General features: G+C 46.9%; 2 protein-coding genes across 4 annotated transcripts in view; one reads left to right on the top strand and one right to left on the bottom strand.

Annotated features, from left to right (window-relative positions):
- Positions 1–324: 324 nt before the first annotated feature.
- Positions 325–3,560, top strand: IAH1 (isoamyl acetate hydrolyzing esterase 1 (putative)). Of its 2 annotated transcripts, none has more exons than XM_031611267.2 (6): positions 325–442; positions 718–770; positions 1,252–1,400; positions 2,009–2,170; positions 2,431–2,549; positions 3,233–3,560. In XM_031611267.2, exons 1-6 carry the CDS (start codon positions 359–361, stop codon positions 3,398–3,400), a joined length of 735 nt encoding a protein of 244 aa, XP_031467127.2. In that variant the 5' UTR covers positions 325–358; the 3' UTR covers positions 3,401–3,560. The 2 variants fall into 2 exon arrangements, with proteins under 2 accessions (XP_031467127.2, XP_089992487.1); XM_090136361.1 differs by having other exon boundaries at positions 330–475.
- A 234-nt stretch (positions 3,561–3,794) lies between these two features.
- The window catches only part of ADAM17 (ADAM metallopeptidase domain 17), a 33,234-nt gene continuing 19,583 nt past the window's right edge, over positions 3,795–17,445 (bottom strand). Inside the window, exons 7-19 of one of the 2 annotated variants that reach the window (XM_031611266.2) lie at positions 17,284–17,373; positions 16,208–16,321; positions 15,520–15,664; positions 14,892–14,980; positions 12,734–12,886; positions 12,108–12,307; positions 11,868–11,971; positions 11,233–11,367; positions 10,136–10,266; positions 8,961–9,039; positions 7,723–7,811; positions 7,094–7,150; positions 3,795–5,721 (exon numbers count right to left, since the gene is read on the bottom strand). In XM_031611266.2, the coding sequence (XP_031467126.2) occupies positions 5,371–5,721; positions 7,094–7,150; positions 7,723–7,811; positions 8,961–9,039; positions 10,136–10,266; positions 11,233–11,367; positions 11,868–11,971; positions 12,108–12,307; positions 12,734–12,886; positions 14,892–14,980; positions 15,520–15,664; positions 16,208–16,321; positions 17,284–17,373 (1,737 nt within the window). In that variant the 3' untranslated portion in view covers positions 3,795–5,370. Of the gene's footprint in view, positions 5,722–7,093; positions 7,151–7,722; positions 7,812–8,960; positions 9,040–10,135; positions 10,267–11,232; positions 11,368–11,867; positions 11,972–12,107; positions 12,308–12,733; positions 12,887–14,891; positions 14,981–15,519; positions 15,665–16,207; positions 16,322–17,283; positions 17,374–17,445 lie in introns of those variants that run through there. The other variant, XM_090136360.1, reaches the window with a different exon arrangement.

A 17,445-nucleotide genomic window follows, 5' to 3' on the forward strand; every position in this document is an offset into this window, starting at 1 on the left:
GCCCTGTCGCTACCTGCAGGCCGTGCTGGCGGAGCGCAGTGCGGCTGTTCTCGCACTCGGCGTATCCCTGCCGCACTGAGCGCGAGCGAGGCGAAGCCTTTGCAAGGCGGTATTTCATCGTGCCACAACAGAGCTCTCTCTCTGAAAAAGCTAAACGCGGTGGATCGGGTCCCTGTAGAACGCCGAGTTTCGGCCCCGTTCCCGCCCGCCGCTCCCCCGCCACCCCAGCGCAGCCCGCGAGGCTCCGCCACCCGCACGGCGCTCCTTCGGGAGCCCTTCCAAGGGCGGAGCGGCCCCTCCCGGCCCGCCCTCCTCGGCCCGCCCTCCTCCCGCCGCGGGGGCCGGACGTCCGGCCGCCATGGCGCTGGCGGAGGCGGCGGCGGCTCGGGGGCGGGTGCTGCCGTGGCCGCGCGTGGTGCTGTTCGGGGACTCCATCACTGAGGTAGCAGCTGCGCGGCGCTGCCCTTCGTCCGGGGTTTGTCGTTCTTTGCGGAGAGATGAGCAGCCGGCAGCTGTGGGGGGAGGGCCGGCAGAAGCGGCTCGGCCGAAGGGAGGTGGTTGTTCTTACGGGGAGGTTTTGGCTCGGCCCGCTGCCCGCGCAGCTCTGCCAGCCGGCGAACGGAACGGCGGGGCCGGCGGTGTGCCCCGGGCTGCGGGCGCTGCTGGGGCGGGGCGGGCTGTGCCGGGCCGGGCTGCTAACCGTGTGCCGTGCCTTAGTTCTCCTTCCAGGAGGGCGGCTGGGGAGCGTCCCTCGCTGGCAGACTGGTCAGGTAAGAGCAGAGATCTCACAAGTGTAGCCAGAGAAGCGTGCGGCTTTGTCGCGAGCGCTGGGACGGGCTGCCCGCAGGGGTGGTGGTGTCTCTGGGGGTGTCCAAACCTGTTCCTGTTGGCCTCACGGGTAAATGCGTTGCTCACAGGGCGGTGAGGCCCTGGCACAGCTGCCCGGAGAGCTGTGGGTGCCCCAGCCCTGCAGGCACTCGATGCCGGGTTGGCTGGGCACTGGGCAGCCTGAGCTGGTGGGCAGCCCATGGCAGGGGGTGGGTGGGCTGTGAGGTCCCTTCCAACCCAAGCATCCTGTGATCCTATGCAATTCTGAAACATGAAGTTAGAATTGTGTTAGAAAGTCCTGTGAAATCTCACTGATCCTAAGAGTGGCGACGACACCTCGAGACACCCGGACAGAACGGGTCAGAACTTCGCAGGTCTTGCTCAGAAGGGTTGAACAGTTTTGTTATTGTGTGTCTGTTTCAGAAAATGTGATGTTGTAAACCGTGGGTTCTCGGGGTACAACACCAGATGGGCTAAACTCATCCTTCCAAGGCTGATTGGTAAAAGTGCTGCTGCTGAGAGTACTGTTGCCGTTACTATTTTCTTTGGAGCCAATGACAGTGCTTTGAAAGGTACAGTAGCTTCCATTTATTCCTGTGACCTACTACAGTTAGCAGAAGGGCAGAACGTTACACAGGCCTTCCCTCCTTCTCTTTGAGACAGTTGCTCTTTTTTCTGTTTTTTACAGTGGATTGTTTTCATTTATCATATTTGTATTTAAACTATGTGCTGCCTTCTCTTTCTCATTGACCAAGAGATAAGAGTTCAATAATGACAGCAAATTTTGAGGCACTCAATAATGAATCATGTATCCAACACTTAGAGTTGGGCACCTGGTGCAATTTTCCACTTTTGAAGCAATTTGATGGATCTTTGTTAGCTGAGGGAACGGAGGCAGCCTTTGGATTTTCTTTAAGATAAGCATGGCAACATGCAGGGCGAGTCTCATCAAAAGGTAAGATCAGTGTGTGAAGGACTGGCTGGGAAATCCACAGGTGTTGCCAAATTTTTCTTAGCTTTTGTTTTGGATGAAGTTTGAGGTGATTATGTGGTCGGACACTGAAAATAAACTGAAAATGAGACGTGCTCGTGGTTGTACAAAGCACTGTAGTCATTGTGTGATACATCTGTAAGCAGCTCTGTCTCACATCCCTGATGTGTTTCCTCTGACCCCTTGCAGATGTGAACCCTAAGCAGCATGTTCCTTTGGAGGAATACGCCGCCAACCTGACAAGCATGGTGCACTACCTGAAGTCCGTGGACATCACTGAGGACAGGATTATTTTGATAACGCCGCCCCCTCTTCAGGAATCAGCTTGGGAAAAGGAGTGCCTTGCCAAAGGTAAAGAAATGCTACATGTGGGCAGAATTTCTGCATTTTAACCCCAGAGCTTCTGGGGTACCCTTCTGGGTACTTATTTATAGTGCTTAATTCAGAATCCTGCCAGAAGACATAATGGCTGTTTCCTGCTGTCATGAAAGTAGTTTCCAGCTACTTGGATTGAGATGGTTCCCAAGTAGTTTGTAATGGGTGATGTCTGCTGATTTCATAGCGTGTGCTGCATCATTTCTGACTGCTGAATGTCCCTGCATGTCTGACAGGTGACAAGCTGAATCGCCGCAATGCCACCACTGGGGAATATGCACAGGCCTGCGTTCGAGTTGCTAGGGACTGTGGCACTGATGTGCTCGACCTGTGGACACTGATGCAGAAAGATCAGGTATGGTGGCACGAGGTGGGCTTTGGAACTGTCATAAATAGTGAAATGCATAATTCTACATAGAGGAACCAATAGCAGTGTTGCATTATCACTGGAACAATAATCTCCAAAAGGAGCAAAATACTTCAGAGTGCTTCACACCGGACCACCTGATGTGCTCCTTAGTATAAACTGAGCATCACATGTGGCTAGCAAATATGTTACCTGCAGTGCACCTGGGGATAAGTGTCCTTGCTTTGTCTCATGGAATAGGTTGGAAGGGGCCTCAGGAAGCAACTGGTCCCACCTGCTGCATGGTGCTGGGCTGAGCTCACAGGTGCCCAGACACCTTCCTCATGCTGCTGCTTGAATGCCCAAGCATGTCCAAGTGTCAGCAGTGGTAGCTTTCCTCCATGAGCTGTTCACTCTAAACCTCTTCTCTGTCCTGCACTTCTGAGTGCAGCAGATGAGCCAATGGTGCAGTACTCTGTTGTGCAGAAAACTCACTCAATAATTTGCTTGCACCACTCACTCATCCTGCAGTCATTTCTGCATGAAAGCAGTGACTTTGGCTGCCAAAGCATTCGCTTAATGTTTTTATACCAAGGGCTGCCCTGCATACCAACAAGTTTTGAATGACCTACTGAAAAATCACTCATTGCAGCTAGCAGTACAGTAACACTTGGCTTTTGCTTCCCCTGTAGGATTTTTCATGCTATTTGTCTGACGGGCTTCACTTATCAAATGAAGGGAATAACTTTCTCGTGGGACAACTCTGGTCACACCTGGAAAAAAGACTCTCAGCTCTCCCTTCATTGCTTCCTTACTGGCGGGACGTGGACCCCCAGAACCCTGAGGTGAGCCTGCTGTGAGGTGCCCTGCAGCAGTGAAGCCCAGCCTGCCTGATGGAGTGAGTGCACGTACAGCTGTGTTGTACCTCTGCACCCCTGCTGATGGTGATAAGATTGAAGCGGACTGTCTGCTCTGTAACCATTTTTTCCAATAAAGATTGGTCAAGGGGTGGAAATGGCACTGGATGGAAGCTGTCATCTTCCCGCTGCAGCTGTTGACAACAAACTGTGTATGTGTGTATGTGTTCAACAGTGTCTGGAATAGGGATTAGAGCAGAGGAAGGGGTGTGTGAGAGCAGAGTTGTGCCCCCTGGCTGCCCCCCTACCTCACAGGCTTTCAGCTGCAGTTGATGTCTTTTCCAAAAGGACAGCACAGAGTTTTTGTTTAATTGATTTTAATATAAAAAGCTTTTACCGTACTGGGAATTAAATTAACTCCTCACACATGTACTCTGCACTGAATCAAAAAAAACAAAACAACACAAAACCAACAAAACAACCAAACCAAGACCAGCATATAAAAGAAGGGCTATCAGATAGAACACCATAAGGCACACATTCAAGTATCAGTGTAACAAATATTTGGGTGGGGAAGGCAGAGCGGCACTCAGGCTCCTCTCATCACAGGTTTGCTTCCTTTCCATCGCATTTAAGAACACCAAGGCTTGTCCCAGCTCTGCCTCCCTGGTGGCTGAGTGCAGGCTTGTAACAGGTAAAATGGTTCCAGGCCATTCACACACCATGTCAGCTTTAATAATGCATTCTTAGGGGAGAAAACAGGCACAATAAGGCGCTCTGCTTCCACGATAGCTGCTCTGTGACTCACCCTGTTAGTCCACCTGAGACCAGGCTGAACTCAGGCTATGGCACCGCTCCTGGCCCACACGTCCCATGTTACAGAGCTCCAACTAAAGGACACCAACGAGTTACCAGCTGTTAACATCACACTGTATGGAAAGCAGAGTTCACAACATCTCCTCCCTAGCACAGCACAGGCCTTGTAAGCCTAACAAAACTTGCTTTTTCATTGTTCAAATTCACAACTGTTTTAAATAACAACTGCTCCCCTGCATGGAGTGCAGGACTCTCTCAGTTATTTTTAAGAGCTTCCCAGGCTCAGCCCTTTGAATAGCTCAACAATAGCGTTACCTTCTTCATAATCAACAGAAAAATCATCAAGAAACATTTCTGCACTGAAACGTCCATAAGTGGTTCAAACAGCTCTCATCCGTATACATGATTTCTCCACTTCTTTCCCTGCCCTGCCCCCTGCACCCCACGCACCTCACTGCAGTGGGGAAACTCCCAGGGAGAACATTTCCCTGCAGAGAAAACACAGGGACACGGCAGCCTCACAGCTAGAGGGGTATCTCCATGCACTGAGCAGGGTTAACAGCCTCTGCACAACCCTTCTATTTATTGAGACGCTTTCTCACAAACTTTTTGATGCTGATATGCATCTGCACATTATATGCCAACCAAGTGTATTTTAACTATTTCCTTCTGTTCTCCAGGTACGTGTAATGCTTACACTTTGGCTTATCTATACCTCATAGGATCTGCTCCACATGGAACACACTACGGAGTATTTGCTTTGCTGGCAAAGCCCCTTAATTTCATCTATCAGTGCCACCAGACTGCAAAATATGACATTACAGAAGGCAGATATAACACAACATGATATCCAGGAGGATATTTTGTTCTGTACCACAGGTTGAAGGAAATGTTAGAGGTTGAAAAAGTAGAAAAGTCCAATGAGCTTCAAAACCAAGCCTGTCTCCATTTGGATTTTGAAAAGATATAATGCTCTAATAAATGTAATTTAAGGAAGGTCATACACATGACCAGCATCTGCAGTAGGTCGCTTCCTTATTTCTCCCACTCCCTCACAAAAATATATATACATACATCTGTATCTATAGAAATGAAATGGTTTTAGATCCAGAGGAACTTTTGCAGGCAGGAGCCGCACGGTGGGAGGCAGTGGGACATCAGCACTCCGTCTCCTTGCTGTCCACTCGGTTCTGGCGTTGTAGTTTAAAAGACGACGCTTTCTCACTCCTGGTGACAGGATGCTCTGTCAAGTCCTCAAAAGATTTGGCAGCCGAGCTGCTGTTGGGGAAAGGGTCCTTCTCAAACCCGTCCTCGTCAATATGAGAGTCGGTGCTGGGGTCCTCCTGAATTGTGTCCATTCTTTGGTGGTCCTGCTTGGGAGCAGCGGCGGCCGCAGGCGCAGCCACGATGGGCTGCAGGGGTTGGTGCCGGCTGGTGGGCTGTGCTGTGGGGAAGGGCTTCACGATGCGCACAGAGGCCGAGTCCAGGCTGCTGGGCACCTCCACGTTCTGTAAGACACAAGTGGCCAGGTCAGTGGGGGAGGCAACCAGGTCCTCACTCAGCACTCACTTTGGGTGCTGGCAGCAAGGAGAACTGGCTAAAGGAGCCTCGCGCTGAGCAACTGCAGCTCTGCAGGTCTGTGGTCTGAAAGCCACCCTTCCTCCCCTCTTCTGTGGTGGGAAGGAGGGATATATTAAATTGCATTGATTTCTGCTTCTATTTGAGCATGGTTTGGAAAATACCCAGGGGTTTCCAGTCATGAAAAATCCCTACAGACCTTAGCAAATGCCAACAACGGGTAGGGGAAGGAGAACAGACAAAGGAATGACATGAGCAGCAGGATGAGATGTTTATATGCTAACTACTGCATTTCTGAACTGCTCAGTATGCAGCGGACCCAAGGGATCCCAGATTTCTCTTATAACACTGCTACTGCTGCAAGGAGTCCATTAAAGACAGCTGCACTCCATGGCTGCATCTGCTTTTGAATCTGAGCAGTAACATCCAAGGAGGCTTTTCTATGGCATGGAAGAGCAGTTACAGAGGATCCAGCTACCATCATCTTCAGCTATGTCCAAACAGAGCACAAAGGCAATCTGCCTCCAAGTCTGACTCTGGTTTGCTTCCCTCAGAGGCAAAGGAGCTGTGCAAGGCTTCTTTTTTCCTCTCACTACACAAATGATATTTCCTTAACAGTGTTTCAGTTATTAGTAAAAACTGGGGTATCAAAACACAGGATAGGATACCCAAAAATCTGTCAGAAGACACTCTGAGCTGGACTGTAAGATTTAGCTATCCTCAGATCAGTACCTACAAAGTGAGATGTGCCATCACCTCAGAACCAACAGGTCCTGTGCCTTGGGGCTGACTCTCCCATAAGCAAGTGGAAAGCTCAGCACATCTGGCCACTAAGCCTTCTGCAAACCACCATTCTGCAGCGAAGCCACCACACTTTGCAGAGATTTCCCTGCAGTATTGCCCTGCTGAGCCCCCTGCTTTGCTGACACCATGTGGCTGGGAACAGCCATTCTGTGGCTGAAGCCACAAACACCCCGTAACACAGTGCCTGCTGCTACAGCAGAGCAGCTTCCTGCCTCAGGCACTGCAGCTTGAGTGAGCTAATTGCCCTGCCAGCACATGAGCACACAGCTCGCACAGGAAGAAGTGGACTGGCCAAGCTTCAGGGCTTGATATGTCAAGCACCAGCCCAGTCGAAAAAGGTTCTCTCAAATGGATTCATCCATCCGTAGGTCAAGGCATGGGACTCCAGGTCCATCCATTGTCACTGCTTTGCCAAAATACTCTACAGAAACCTTAGGTTCAGATCTACAACACACACTGGATGGCTTTCAGACAGGCCATACTCAGACACAAACTTACACTGGCACAGAACAGAGACTTGTTGTTCTCCTCATATTGCTTGTCCAATTTCTTGTCCTAATGAAAAACAAACCAAAAGTGAATCAAAACACACACAAAAGTAGTTTTCCAGTTGCAAGCAAAGTCCCTGTCCCAGTTGCCCTGCAGGGACACAGCAGGGGTGAGGCTGTTTTTCCCTTTCCCCGAAGTCCCCAGTGTGCTCATGGGCACAGCAATCCCAGCTCCCACCCCACACCACGTGCGTGGCTGCTGTCAACTCTCTCTACCCCATTTGAACCAAGATCACTTCCTGCTCTGGGTCTCCCCCCAAAACAAAAGTTTTAAGAGGGCTAGAGAAAACTCTGACTCTAATGGGAATTGTTAGAACTATACTTGTGCAGAATTTGGAAGGCAGAAGAAGAAAATCTGCCCAGGAAAGAACAGGAACGTGTCCAGAACAGTCATGGAAGCACTGGGGTTGCTAGAGCCTGGCCAGAGCTCAGGAGGAGATCTGCCTACTGAAGGGACATATGCAGGATTCTTTCTTTGGGATTTGCTAAAATCTCCCCACCACCACCTCCCACAGACAGTACACAAAGAGTTTCTCCTCCAGCTCTGTTCAACAGAGCAGTCATCTCCAGAGTACTCACCACACAGTGCACAAGGATGCTGAGAGGAATCCAAAATAGCAAAGAAAAGACGAGCACAGAGCCCACTATGTTATCTGCCAGGAACTTCCCTGTGAATCAGTTCAAAGCCATTAGTAACCTGCCAAGTACAGCTTCATGCCTACACACAAATCCCTGTTCTGCTGCCACTGCAGAATTTCTCAGATAAACACAGGGTGCAAAACTAGGCCAACCTAAGAGGAATTATACATTTAAGAAGATTTGATGCAATTTAGTAACACTGTCAACATCTTCTCTGATAAGGGATGCTGACAGGCCACAATGTTCAATGTGAGCAGAGTGGGAGCAAGCTGCCTTTAGCCAGGGTACCTCACAATTACAGGACACACTGTGCATCTGTCACCAAGTTCTGATGGTACAACCGCAAGACTCCACAACACGCTCATTTTTGGGCAGAGATGCAGAGTGCCTCTACTTGAGCAGACTGAATGGCTTTAATAATCACCTACACAGTATTTTTTATTTTTAACTTTAGAGTTTAGGTTTGAAAGCCCCAAACACATGTCAAACAATCAGAAAATCGTTTGAGTTGGAAGGGACCCTTAAAGGCCATCTAGCCCAACTCCCCTGCAATGAACAGGGACACCTACAGCTCCATCAGGTTGCTAAGAGCCCCATCCAGCCTGACCTTGAAGGTCAATGTACACTGCCCTGTGTATGCACACATTACCACAAACACATGCACTGCTACCCCATTGTTACACAAGCACCTGCTTATTAACAGTGTCTTCAAGACAACAGAAGGAGAGCAGCTGTCCTGGGAGGTGCTGCCTGTTGGCTGCATACAGGGGGTCAGGACCTCTCCATCACCAGCCTGTGACTCAACAGGCACACTGCTGGAGGGGGCTTTATTATGAGAGAAATGAAGTGTTCTCTTCCCAGTCCACTGACATTTAAATCCCACTGAGAGGCCTACTTTAACTATACCATGCTGAATCTAGCTAAACTCTAAGGAACTGTTATTTCCTTTTCTCTAATTGACCTACTTACTGGTTTTCAGACAAGAAGCTTTCTGGAATAGCTATCACGCCTTTTACAAGCTTGGAAGATGACTAGGAAATAACAGAGTAAGAAATAACAGAGTGGAAAAATGCAAAATAATCCCATTCCTTGCCTTCCAAGGTAAGATCAGTGCTGTCAAACCTTTAGTTCACACTAAGAAGTAAAACAAACCACAGGACATGGTTATGTAATCTTACCAAAGGTGTTGATGCTAAGCTGGTCTATGAAATCCCAAAATCGTTCAATCACGTCCTGCACTTGCTTCTCACATTTGCCCTGTAAAAGCAAGCATCTATTTACAAAATGATCTTAAGCTATGTAAACATTAACTACTTCTTTCTTGAAGAGGGAAAAGGATGCAGAGATTGTTCTGAAATCAAGCTACAGAGAAATTGAAGCCCTTCAGACACACTATGAATGGATTTGAACTCATCCCAGCATCACCGCTCCACTTTTATTGCTTTTATTTTGACCAAGTTTCAATCCCATTGCTGACTGGAACAGATCCAGTCCTAATTATTGAAACATGCAAAAAACGTTTCAACAACATCACAGGGGACACAAAACCAAAGCTTCTGGAGAGGTTCATGTGCTGGAAGCCTCAGTTCCCACTAACCAAAGGCCACAGCTCTCAGGACCCCATGCTTACAGATTGACTTCCAGGTCTGTGCTGGTTTAACACAGTAAAGACTGCTGCCCTTTCCGTTCTGCAGCAGGACTGGGGAATGCCTCCCACTATTCATTTCTGCCAACAGAAAGTCCAGCCCTGTTTGCCAGGCCTGCAGACTACACGATGGCTGCGCAGCTGCTGTCACCACTGTGCTAGCAGCAAAGGCTCACTGCTCACCAGATCTTCATGAGCTTGCTCCCTCACCTAGCTGATTTCAGGATTAACTGGGCTAATATGTGGGCAGCTGAAACAGTGCTGCTAACCCAGCCCACCTTGTGGAAGTGTTTGGTCACTTCCTGTGCACAAGCTGCCAGCTGCTGATGTACAGGAGCAGCTAGAAGGGGCTGTAAGCAGTGGCAGAAGGAACAGCTTCACCCTGCACAGCCATTTATAGAGCTAAATTCTATCTGCAGTCTCAGATACCTTGTAACATTAAGATCATGGAGAGGCAAATGAGTCCAGATCCTGACCTTTTGCGAACCACTTTCCACTTCCTCAGCTTTACTGTCAGCCCCCAGGAGCTGAAGGCAGCTGTGCCTCCTCTGCCAGCACACCCACAGCACCAGGTGTTCTGGGCTGGAGGGGACCCACCGCCCTCCTGGGTTTCACTGCACCCAGGCCTGGGAGCAACAGAGCTTTGGCTTCTCTCCATCCAACTACAAAAGCAGGCTGTGCAGTGCACTGGCACCCAGGAACACTCACATTTGTGTCACAGAAGCCCACGGTACACGGCTTCCCCTTGCGCAGAAACAGGAACTGGTCGTTGGCATCGACGTACGGCGTGCACCGATCCTGCTCGTCCCTGCAGCACACCTTGCAGGAGTTATCCGTTTCTGCAACAAAGCAGCACAGCCCCATCAGCCCCTCAACCCAAAGCCAGAAACGTGCTCAACCCATGTCCCCCAGCTGACCCTGCTGCTGCTCAGCTTTCCACAGAGAAGGCAGGATTGTGCAACCCCATGACCAAGCCTGACACTCAAACAGATGCCCAATTTAATGTATTCGGGGACACAGTGGGACCAAGCTCTGCAGGCTGATTCCCCTAGGCTGCAGTAATTAATAGGCAGGTGAGGAAGTTCCAAATGCAACCATTCAAGATGGATTTAAATACTTCTTGGGTTTCAAGCCCTCCAGAACCCTTCTCCTCCTCAGCTATATCCTCTGTCTTAAATGGGGGGGCTCACAGTACATCCCTGAGCATCCCCTGTGGAGTTTTCCTCCTCTTCCCAGCTGCTCTACCACACTTGGGAGATAAGATGGAGATCAAGCAAGCACTGCAGCTCATTGATACAAAGGCAGGACAGGCAGGTATGCAGTAGCAGAGCTCAAGGATCGTATGTTCTCAAGGCACTTTGGCTTCTCAAGTCTCTTTTCTTTCACTTTTTGGAGGTCACACTTGGTCCAGAGGCTGTTTGGCGTCTCCTCACTATCAGAACAGCCAGACTTTTGCCTTCTGGTTGTTTAGAGCCGAGGAAGAAGATGGTGGGGATGCCCCCTCCTTTACCTAGGATGCAGACCCTAAGTCTCATGTTAAGGTCTTCAACCAAGCCCACCAGAAGACAAAAGGACATTTACATTCCTTTCCACAGAATCTCCCAAGCTGGAAGAGACCCATAACGATCACAGAGTTCAACTTGAGTCCAAACAGAAAATACTAAACCAAAAGAACAGTAAAAAAAAAAAAAACAACCAACAATCCTGAAGGGATCCATATGCTCAGCTCTCCAACAGATTAGCCCAGTGCTACATGGGGAGCAGAGCAAAGGCAACACCTCTCAGTCCAGTCCCACACCACCCACCATTGCAGGCACATGAGCGGAGGTTCTTCTCCCTCTCGCAGAAGGGGATGCACTCGCCATCCTTGCACTTTCCCATGTCCACACAGATTGTGTCGTCTGGAGCATTCCCAGGAGGAGGGCACTCGCTGCTGTTCCCTGCAGATAGGGGGCAACAGGGTAGGAGGACAATGTTAGAGCAAAGGGCACTGCTGCACTCTGGAGAGTAAGCAGCACACAGCAGACCCCAGAGGCCCCATCATAGCAGCATAGCTTTGACCCATCCTCTTGCCTCCAGAAAAGATTACAAAGAAGTAGTAAACAAGTGGGGAAGTGAAGCAGAGCTGCTGTACTTCCACCCTTTCTATGGCAAAATTCAGTCAATCCTTGGCCCTTCCCAGTGACCTGCCCTGTTTTGCTTTCCTTTTCTTAAAGGAAGAAGAAATAAACATTCTTCATGTTCTCCCGGGCAGTAAATCACCAAGCGGTTCCTGAACTACAACAGAACTTATTATAGAGAAGTTCTGTGGTGCTGAACTGGTCTCTAAAATTAGCTGTACCGGATGAATAAAGGGTGCTAGCTCAAAAGCTGATGGAATGGGACATTGAGCCTGGAGCACTTGGCTGGCTGATGGAGCGAGCACAGAGCTCTGTCCTACCCGTGCAAAAAGACTCTCCTTTACAAGTGGCATTTATGGCTTCTTGGCATTTTTTCTGGGCACTTTCAAACTGGCAGCCTTTACAGCAGGGGCTGTTCCGATCACTGAGGAAAGATCAAAATGAAAGGAAGAAATACTGAGCATTTATTTATGTATTTTAAAGAAGTATGAGCACAACAAAACGCAGAGAAAGAAATTCTCTCCCCCACGTTCGAGATGCTGCAGTGCACCTTCCCTTACCTGCATTTGGCACCATCTTTCAGTTTGCAGTCTGCAGAGCAGCAGGGATCAGCTTGTTGGTACAAGAGGCCAGGATCGCATTCCTCCCCTTCGTCCACCCTGGAGTTCCCACACACTTTGTTGTTGCGTTCTTTGAAGCACTCCTGGGCCTTGATCTCTATGGTCCTATGGATGGATTTTTTGCTGCAGCTTGAGAACATCTGGAGAATCATAAAGAGAAAGAGCAGCACTGAGGAGCGCACCCCTCTGTCAACAAATACATCTATGACAGCCTCAACCTCTTCAGACCTCCAAATTTTGGTGTCTTAGAAAGCATTTTTTCTTTCCATGCTGCCATCTTCAATGGCTCCGAAGAATTTTAAGATGGGAAAATGGCCACAGCCACAACAAGTGATTACAAACAGCACCTGGACACATCATGAATCCCAGAGAAACTCGGAAAGCACAGATGAGCTCATCCTGCAGAGAATCCAACTGCAAGAAATTCTCTTTTCTTTTTATGGCTTATCCATTAAGTTCCCATATGCTTCAAGGTGAAAGAATCATTAACTAAATAGCCTTCCTGTGTAAAAGGTCACTGACCATAGCAAAGACTTGCACATGTAAGCAAAATTATGCAACTATACCTTATTGTTTTCATGATCTCCACTGACAGCAATTGGATACATAACGTATTTCCCTCCCTGGTCTTCCGTGGGGGCACATTCTGGCAGACTGTCAGGATCGTGCTCTGCTCCAAAGTTATGGCCAAGTTCATGCGTTGTAACCAAGTCAGCCTCCTTTGTTGAAGAAAGGAGAAGAAGAAATTTTTTTTACTTTGTTAAAAAAAATAGTAGTGCTGAAAGAAATCGTTCTGAGCAGGACAGGAGATCCCAACTACTCCTAAGTCATCTGCAATTCTACTGTACACTGAGATGTAAAAGCCATTTCCCCATTATCACAGAAGCAGGGAACTAAAGACAAGTACAATTCTGGTTTGCATCCAAAGACAAGTTCCAGGCTAGGTCAGAATGCTAAAGCCTTGTTAAAGGCAAAGTGCTGCCCAAGAATACCATTAAATTTTGTTTTCGACGTAAAACAGATACTCAAAATATCACAAACTGATTTTAAAAAGCTGGAAGGCATGAAAGTTCAACACCAATCCAAACAAACACCAGCTACCACAATTAGTCAATCTCTTGTTCAAGCTTATCTTGCCATTAAAATTATTTCTTCTAAATAAACGATTACATCAGCAGCACCGAATACGCTCTGCTATTACATGACTGCTAAGAAAGACATCTACAAATGCAGCCTGACAGGGAGAAATTTCTAACATCTCCACTGCAGGGGATGATTCCTTGTGCTGAGGATCCCATGCAGCTCCACATGGTGGCACAGCACCCTCTGCATGGCTGTGACCAGTAGGTGGTGGCAAGATCACAAGGTGACAAAAGAAAACGGCACAGAAATATGCTAACCTCAAGGAGATTGGATGCTTCATGACAGAGAGAAGGAAGTTTGGTGAGGTAACAGTCACTGCTGCTGGTGTCCAGTACTAAGCATGTCCAACAGATGAGCCAGGGCAGGAGAACTGCCCAGAGATCGCATCGGTGCTTTGTGGCATTTCATTTGTGGGAAGGTTTTAAGCAAATTCTTTTTCTTTTTAAGTCTGCTCAGATGCTGTGCAAAATGTCTCCCTGTGAAAACAGTCTGTATGTGCCCACTGCCTCAGCCCAAGCTTTGTGACTCCTACTGGGACGACGTCAAACTCAATTTCCTTTGTTGTCCAGGACGGAGCTCCAGCTTGGAGACTGAACAACAAATGCAAATAGCATGGCAACAGCCAGAGCTCTTTGTCAACATCCCTTGAGCACAAAGCTTCTCTGTCTTTTTTTCCTAGCTTCTTGACAGCTTCTGCGCCAAGTTTTAGCCCACACATCAATTATGAATTCCCTTTATAATCAGGCTACAGCAAAGCACAGCTGAGAAGTCAGCAGGAGAAAAATACACTCTGCTGCAAAGATCTGCTAGCTGCAAACGCAGACACTGCTCTGTTATCTTCTCAAGTGAGACAGTTCATATTGAGACCCTTATGTCTTTATTGTCTCATCAGCTATGAAAAAAATCCAGACAGCATCAATTTACAACAGTATTAGCACCCTGCTTATTACACTGTTTTCTGCACTACTTATTCAAGACACATGCACACACAAAAAGCAGGAAGATTAATTTCATTAAAAGGTCCAAACTAGACCTCCTACTTTGCCTACACTACTAGAACTGCTTTACCTTGCATGTAGAACAAGCCTACATATGCTATCTTCCATATGCATGCTGAGGACGCATGCAATAGCAAACACATTAAGTCCTTATTTCAGACTAATTTTATTCTTGCTGTAAGTCTTCTGGCTGTATAATATTCCTGTCCTGTTTAAGAATGATTTTTTCTTTATTGGCAATAAAACACATTTAAATTAATCTCTGCATATCAAAATCCTACTTGTACTTGGATAACTTTTGGACAGTCCTTATTAGACAATGGCTACATTTCCCCCTTACTGCTCCCCAGTGAATTCAGTCTTCGATTGCATTCAATCCTAACCCCCTTTGTCAACCAGGACAGAAATGGTGGTAAGGGCTCTGTGACCCACATCCCTGTCCCCAGGGATCTGACTCCATCTGAAAGCCAGCAGCTTGCTGCTGACAGAGCACAGAACATCATTACAACCCCAGAAAAACACATCACAAAACAAACAAGTACATACACCAAACACTCACTCTCTGCAGAGGATACTCTCTTACCTTTGTGAGGATGGTTTTCCCATAGTTCTTGGTGCTGGTTAAGCCACTGTTCAGATAGATGTCTTTCTTTACAATTGGACTGTGATAAGCTATAGATGTGAGATAGAAACAAAACAAATTGACAAGTGTTTTTCTTGTGTTTTTTTTTTTCCTTTCTAGGAGGTGGATAGGCAACTATTCTTTGTTTGACAAAATGAACAGCTTTGTTGTTCTCACAGGCTCACCACTGAGCCTCTTGCCAGTTTTCTCCAGTGGGAATTCTTTCAAGCACAGCACAAACAGTTCATGTATTGTAGCAAAGGAGGACAATACAAGAAATTTCCAAGACAACAGCATCTGCCATTTCAGAACTGTGGCAAGATGCACCCACATAGAGTGGAACTTAGTCTAGCCAGGCCGCAATGGCTTTCACAAAGCTTCTTCACTCCAGATAGCCTTGTGACTCCCCCCCCCTTCCCTCTTTTTCCAGCTCCAGCCAAGAAAATGACCATCAATTCTATCCAAAAGACAACCACTAGAGACTATGCAAATAACATGTCATGCTCCATGAAAGCTAGAAGAGGATTAAAAAGAAACAACAAAAGTAGCTTTCAAGTCACAGTTGGAAAGGAAGAAAAGGAAGTCTTGCCTTTAGGACAAATGCCACCATGGCTGTTAGGTCTGGGAGAACCAACATAAGCCAGTCCAAGTGTTCCCATATCAAAATCTTGGTATGTGAAGAGATGAGCAAGGCACACATGAGCTGCTTTTTCAGCAATATCAAAGCTAAATTGCTTTGAAGAGAAAAAAAAAAAAAGTATATTCTCTGTCAAATGTTTCACCATGTGCATACCAGAAATCTATAGATAACTTTTATCTAATAAGCCATGCACCTTCTAAATCTGGTTAAGTCAGGCAAAAGCAGATGACTGTCTGTCCTACAAATCTGAATAAATTTAAATGACTACCCACATACATTGAACACATTCATTTATGTAACTTGCCAGTTCATTTCCCCCTTTTCACATAGAGGTGAAAGCCAACTGCACTAATTTTGTGAAGGTCACAAGGCAGTCAGTCTTAGAGCCAGGACTGCCCTTCTGACTCAAGTTACATATTAATCCCAGTTGGTGTGCACTCCGTAATTACACAAAGGAGCCCCTTGCCAAGCCATGCATGTGCCCCATGCCCTTGCTACAGGGCACATTTGCTAGTTTGACTCAGTCTAACATCCATACATCACAGAAAGGAAGTGACGGATTTTCATCCACTACTACAGAACAGCTGTGCAAGTAAATTCCTGCAAAAGGCACAATTATTCAAGGGTTACTACCTACCTCTAGCAGCATTTTCACATCCCAGGCATCCTTCTTGTCATCTGGATAACTTTTTGCCATATTGTAATGCTTTTCTCCAGGTTCTACATGTTCTGGTTCACTGTGGATGATAATCTACATTTCAAAAAGGGCGACAACAACGTAGAAGAATTTTGGTCAATTTTATAACTACAGAAAAATTTTCAGTGCAATCCTAAAGGTCTCAATAGATCTGCAAGAAGAAAAACTTAGATTCAGCACGCTCCTGATGTTAAGCTTTCAGCTTCTGCTAGTTAAGATACGCTGTCCAGATCACAAGGAATTACACCAGCCACTGTAGAGTAACATCAATGGTCTTTACCAAAATATTATGATTTAGGATGCATGTTACACAAAAAACAAACCCCTAGCAAATACAACTAGGACTCACATACAGAATTAATGGATGCTGAACACCACAGAATTATTGTTAAATAAGGCATACTTTAAAGGATTGTTGCTTTCCCAGTAGACTAGAGCAGTATGCTTTCCTCATCCCCCTCAATTAGTTCTCATTCCTTGCTCCTGGAGAAACAGCTAGCTCGTAGCATGGATGTCCCCATGTGCCACATCACAGCTCTTGCAGTACTCAGAGCAGATGGATTCCTCTTCTTTTTTAATGTCCTCTGCCAAATTCCTATGCTTTAACTCTGCACTATTGTGATATTATGTTTAACTGCAACCATTAAAATCATTCAGGATTTGTGTTTCTTTCACATGTTTGAGGCACATTCATGTTCTATTATCTAAGCACTAGCCACCAATATGAGTATGTGCATAATGGTATGTCTGATAAACAAGAACATCCCCTCTGAATTGAGATAATGTATGGGAAGTGAGAACTTCCATCTCAAAAGCTGCAAGGAACTGAAAAAGACATGCTGCCAAATCAGTAACACCACCTCTAGTAAGATGCTATTTCCGAGCACTGCTGGCTGCAGTTATTAAGTAAGATTTGATTAAATAATAATCTAGACAAAATAATCAGAAACCCTGACACCTAAAGAGTACTTACAGTTTAAATTGGAAACCCTTTGCACAATTCAGTGAATACCAACCTGCTCTATCTGTATGCCATAACCTTTGAAGGCCCCATTGTCCCAGGAAGTATTTCGGTAGATGTCATCCACTCTGTCTATCAATTCAATCTATGCAGGAAAGAATAACAAGTCATGACAGTCCTAAGTTTTTGTGCACCAAAGTTCAACACATCCCAAGAA

Source organism: Phasianus colchicus, chromosome 2, assembly GCF_987193195.1.
Source record: "Phasianus colchicus chromosome 2, bPhaCol1.hap1.1, whole genome shotgun sequence".
Lineage (NCBI taxonomy): Eukaryota > Metazoa > Chordata > Aves > Galliformes > Phasianidae > Phasianus > Phasianus colchicus.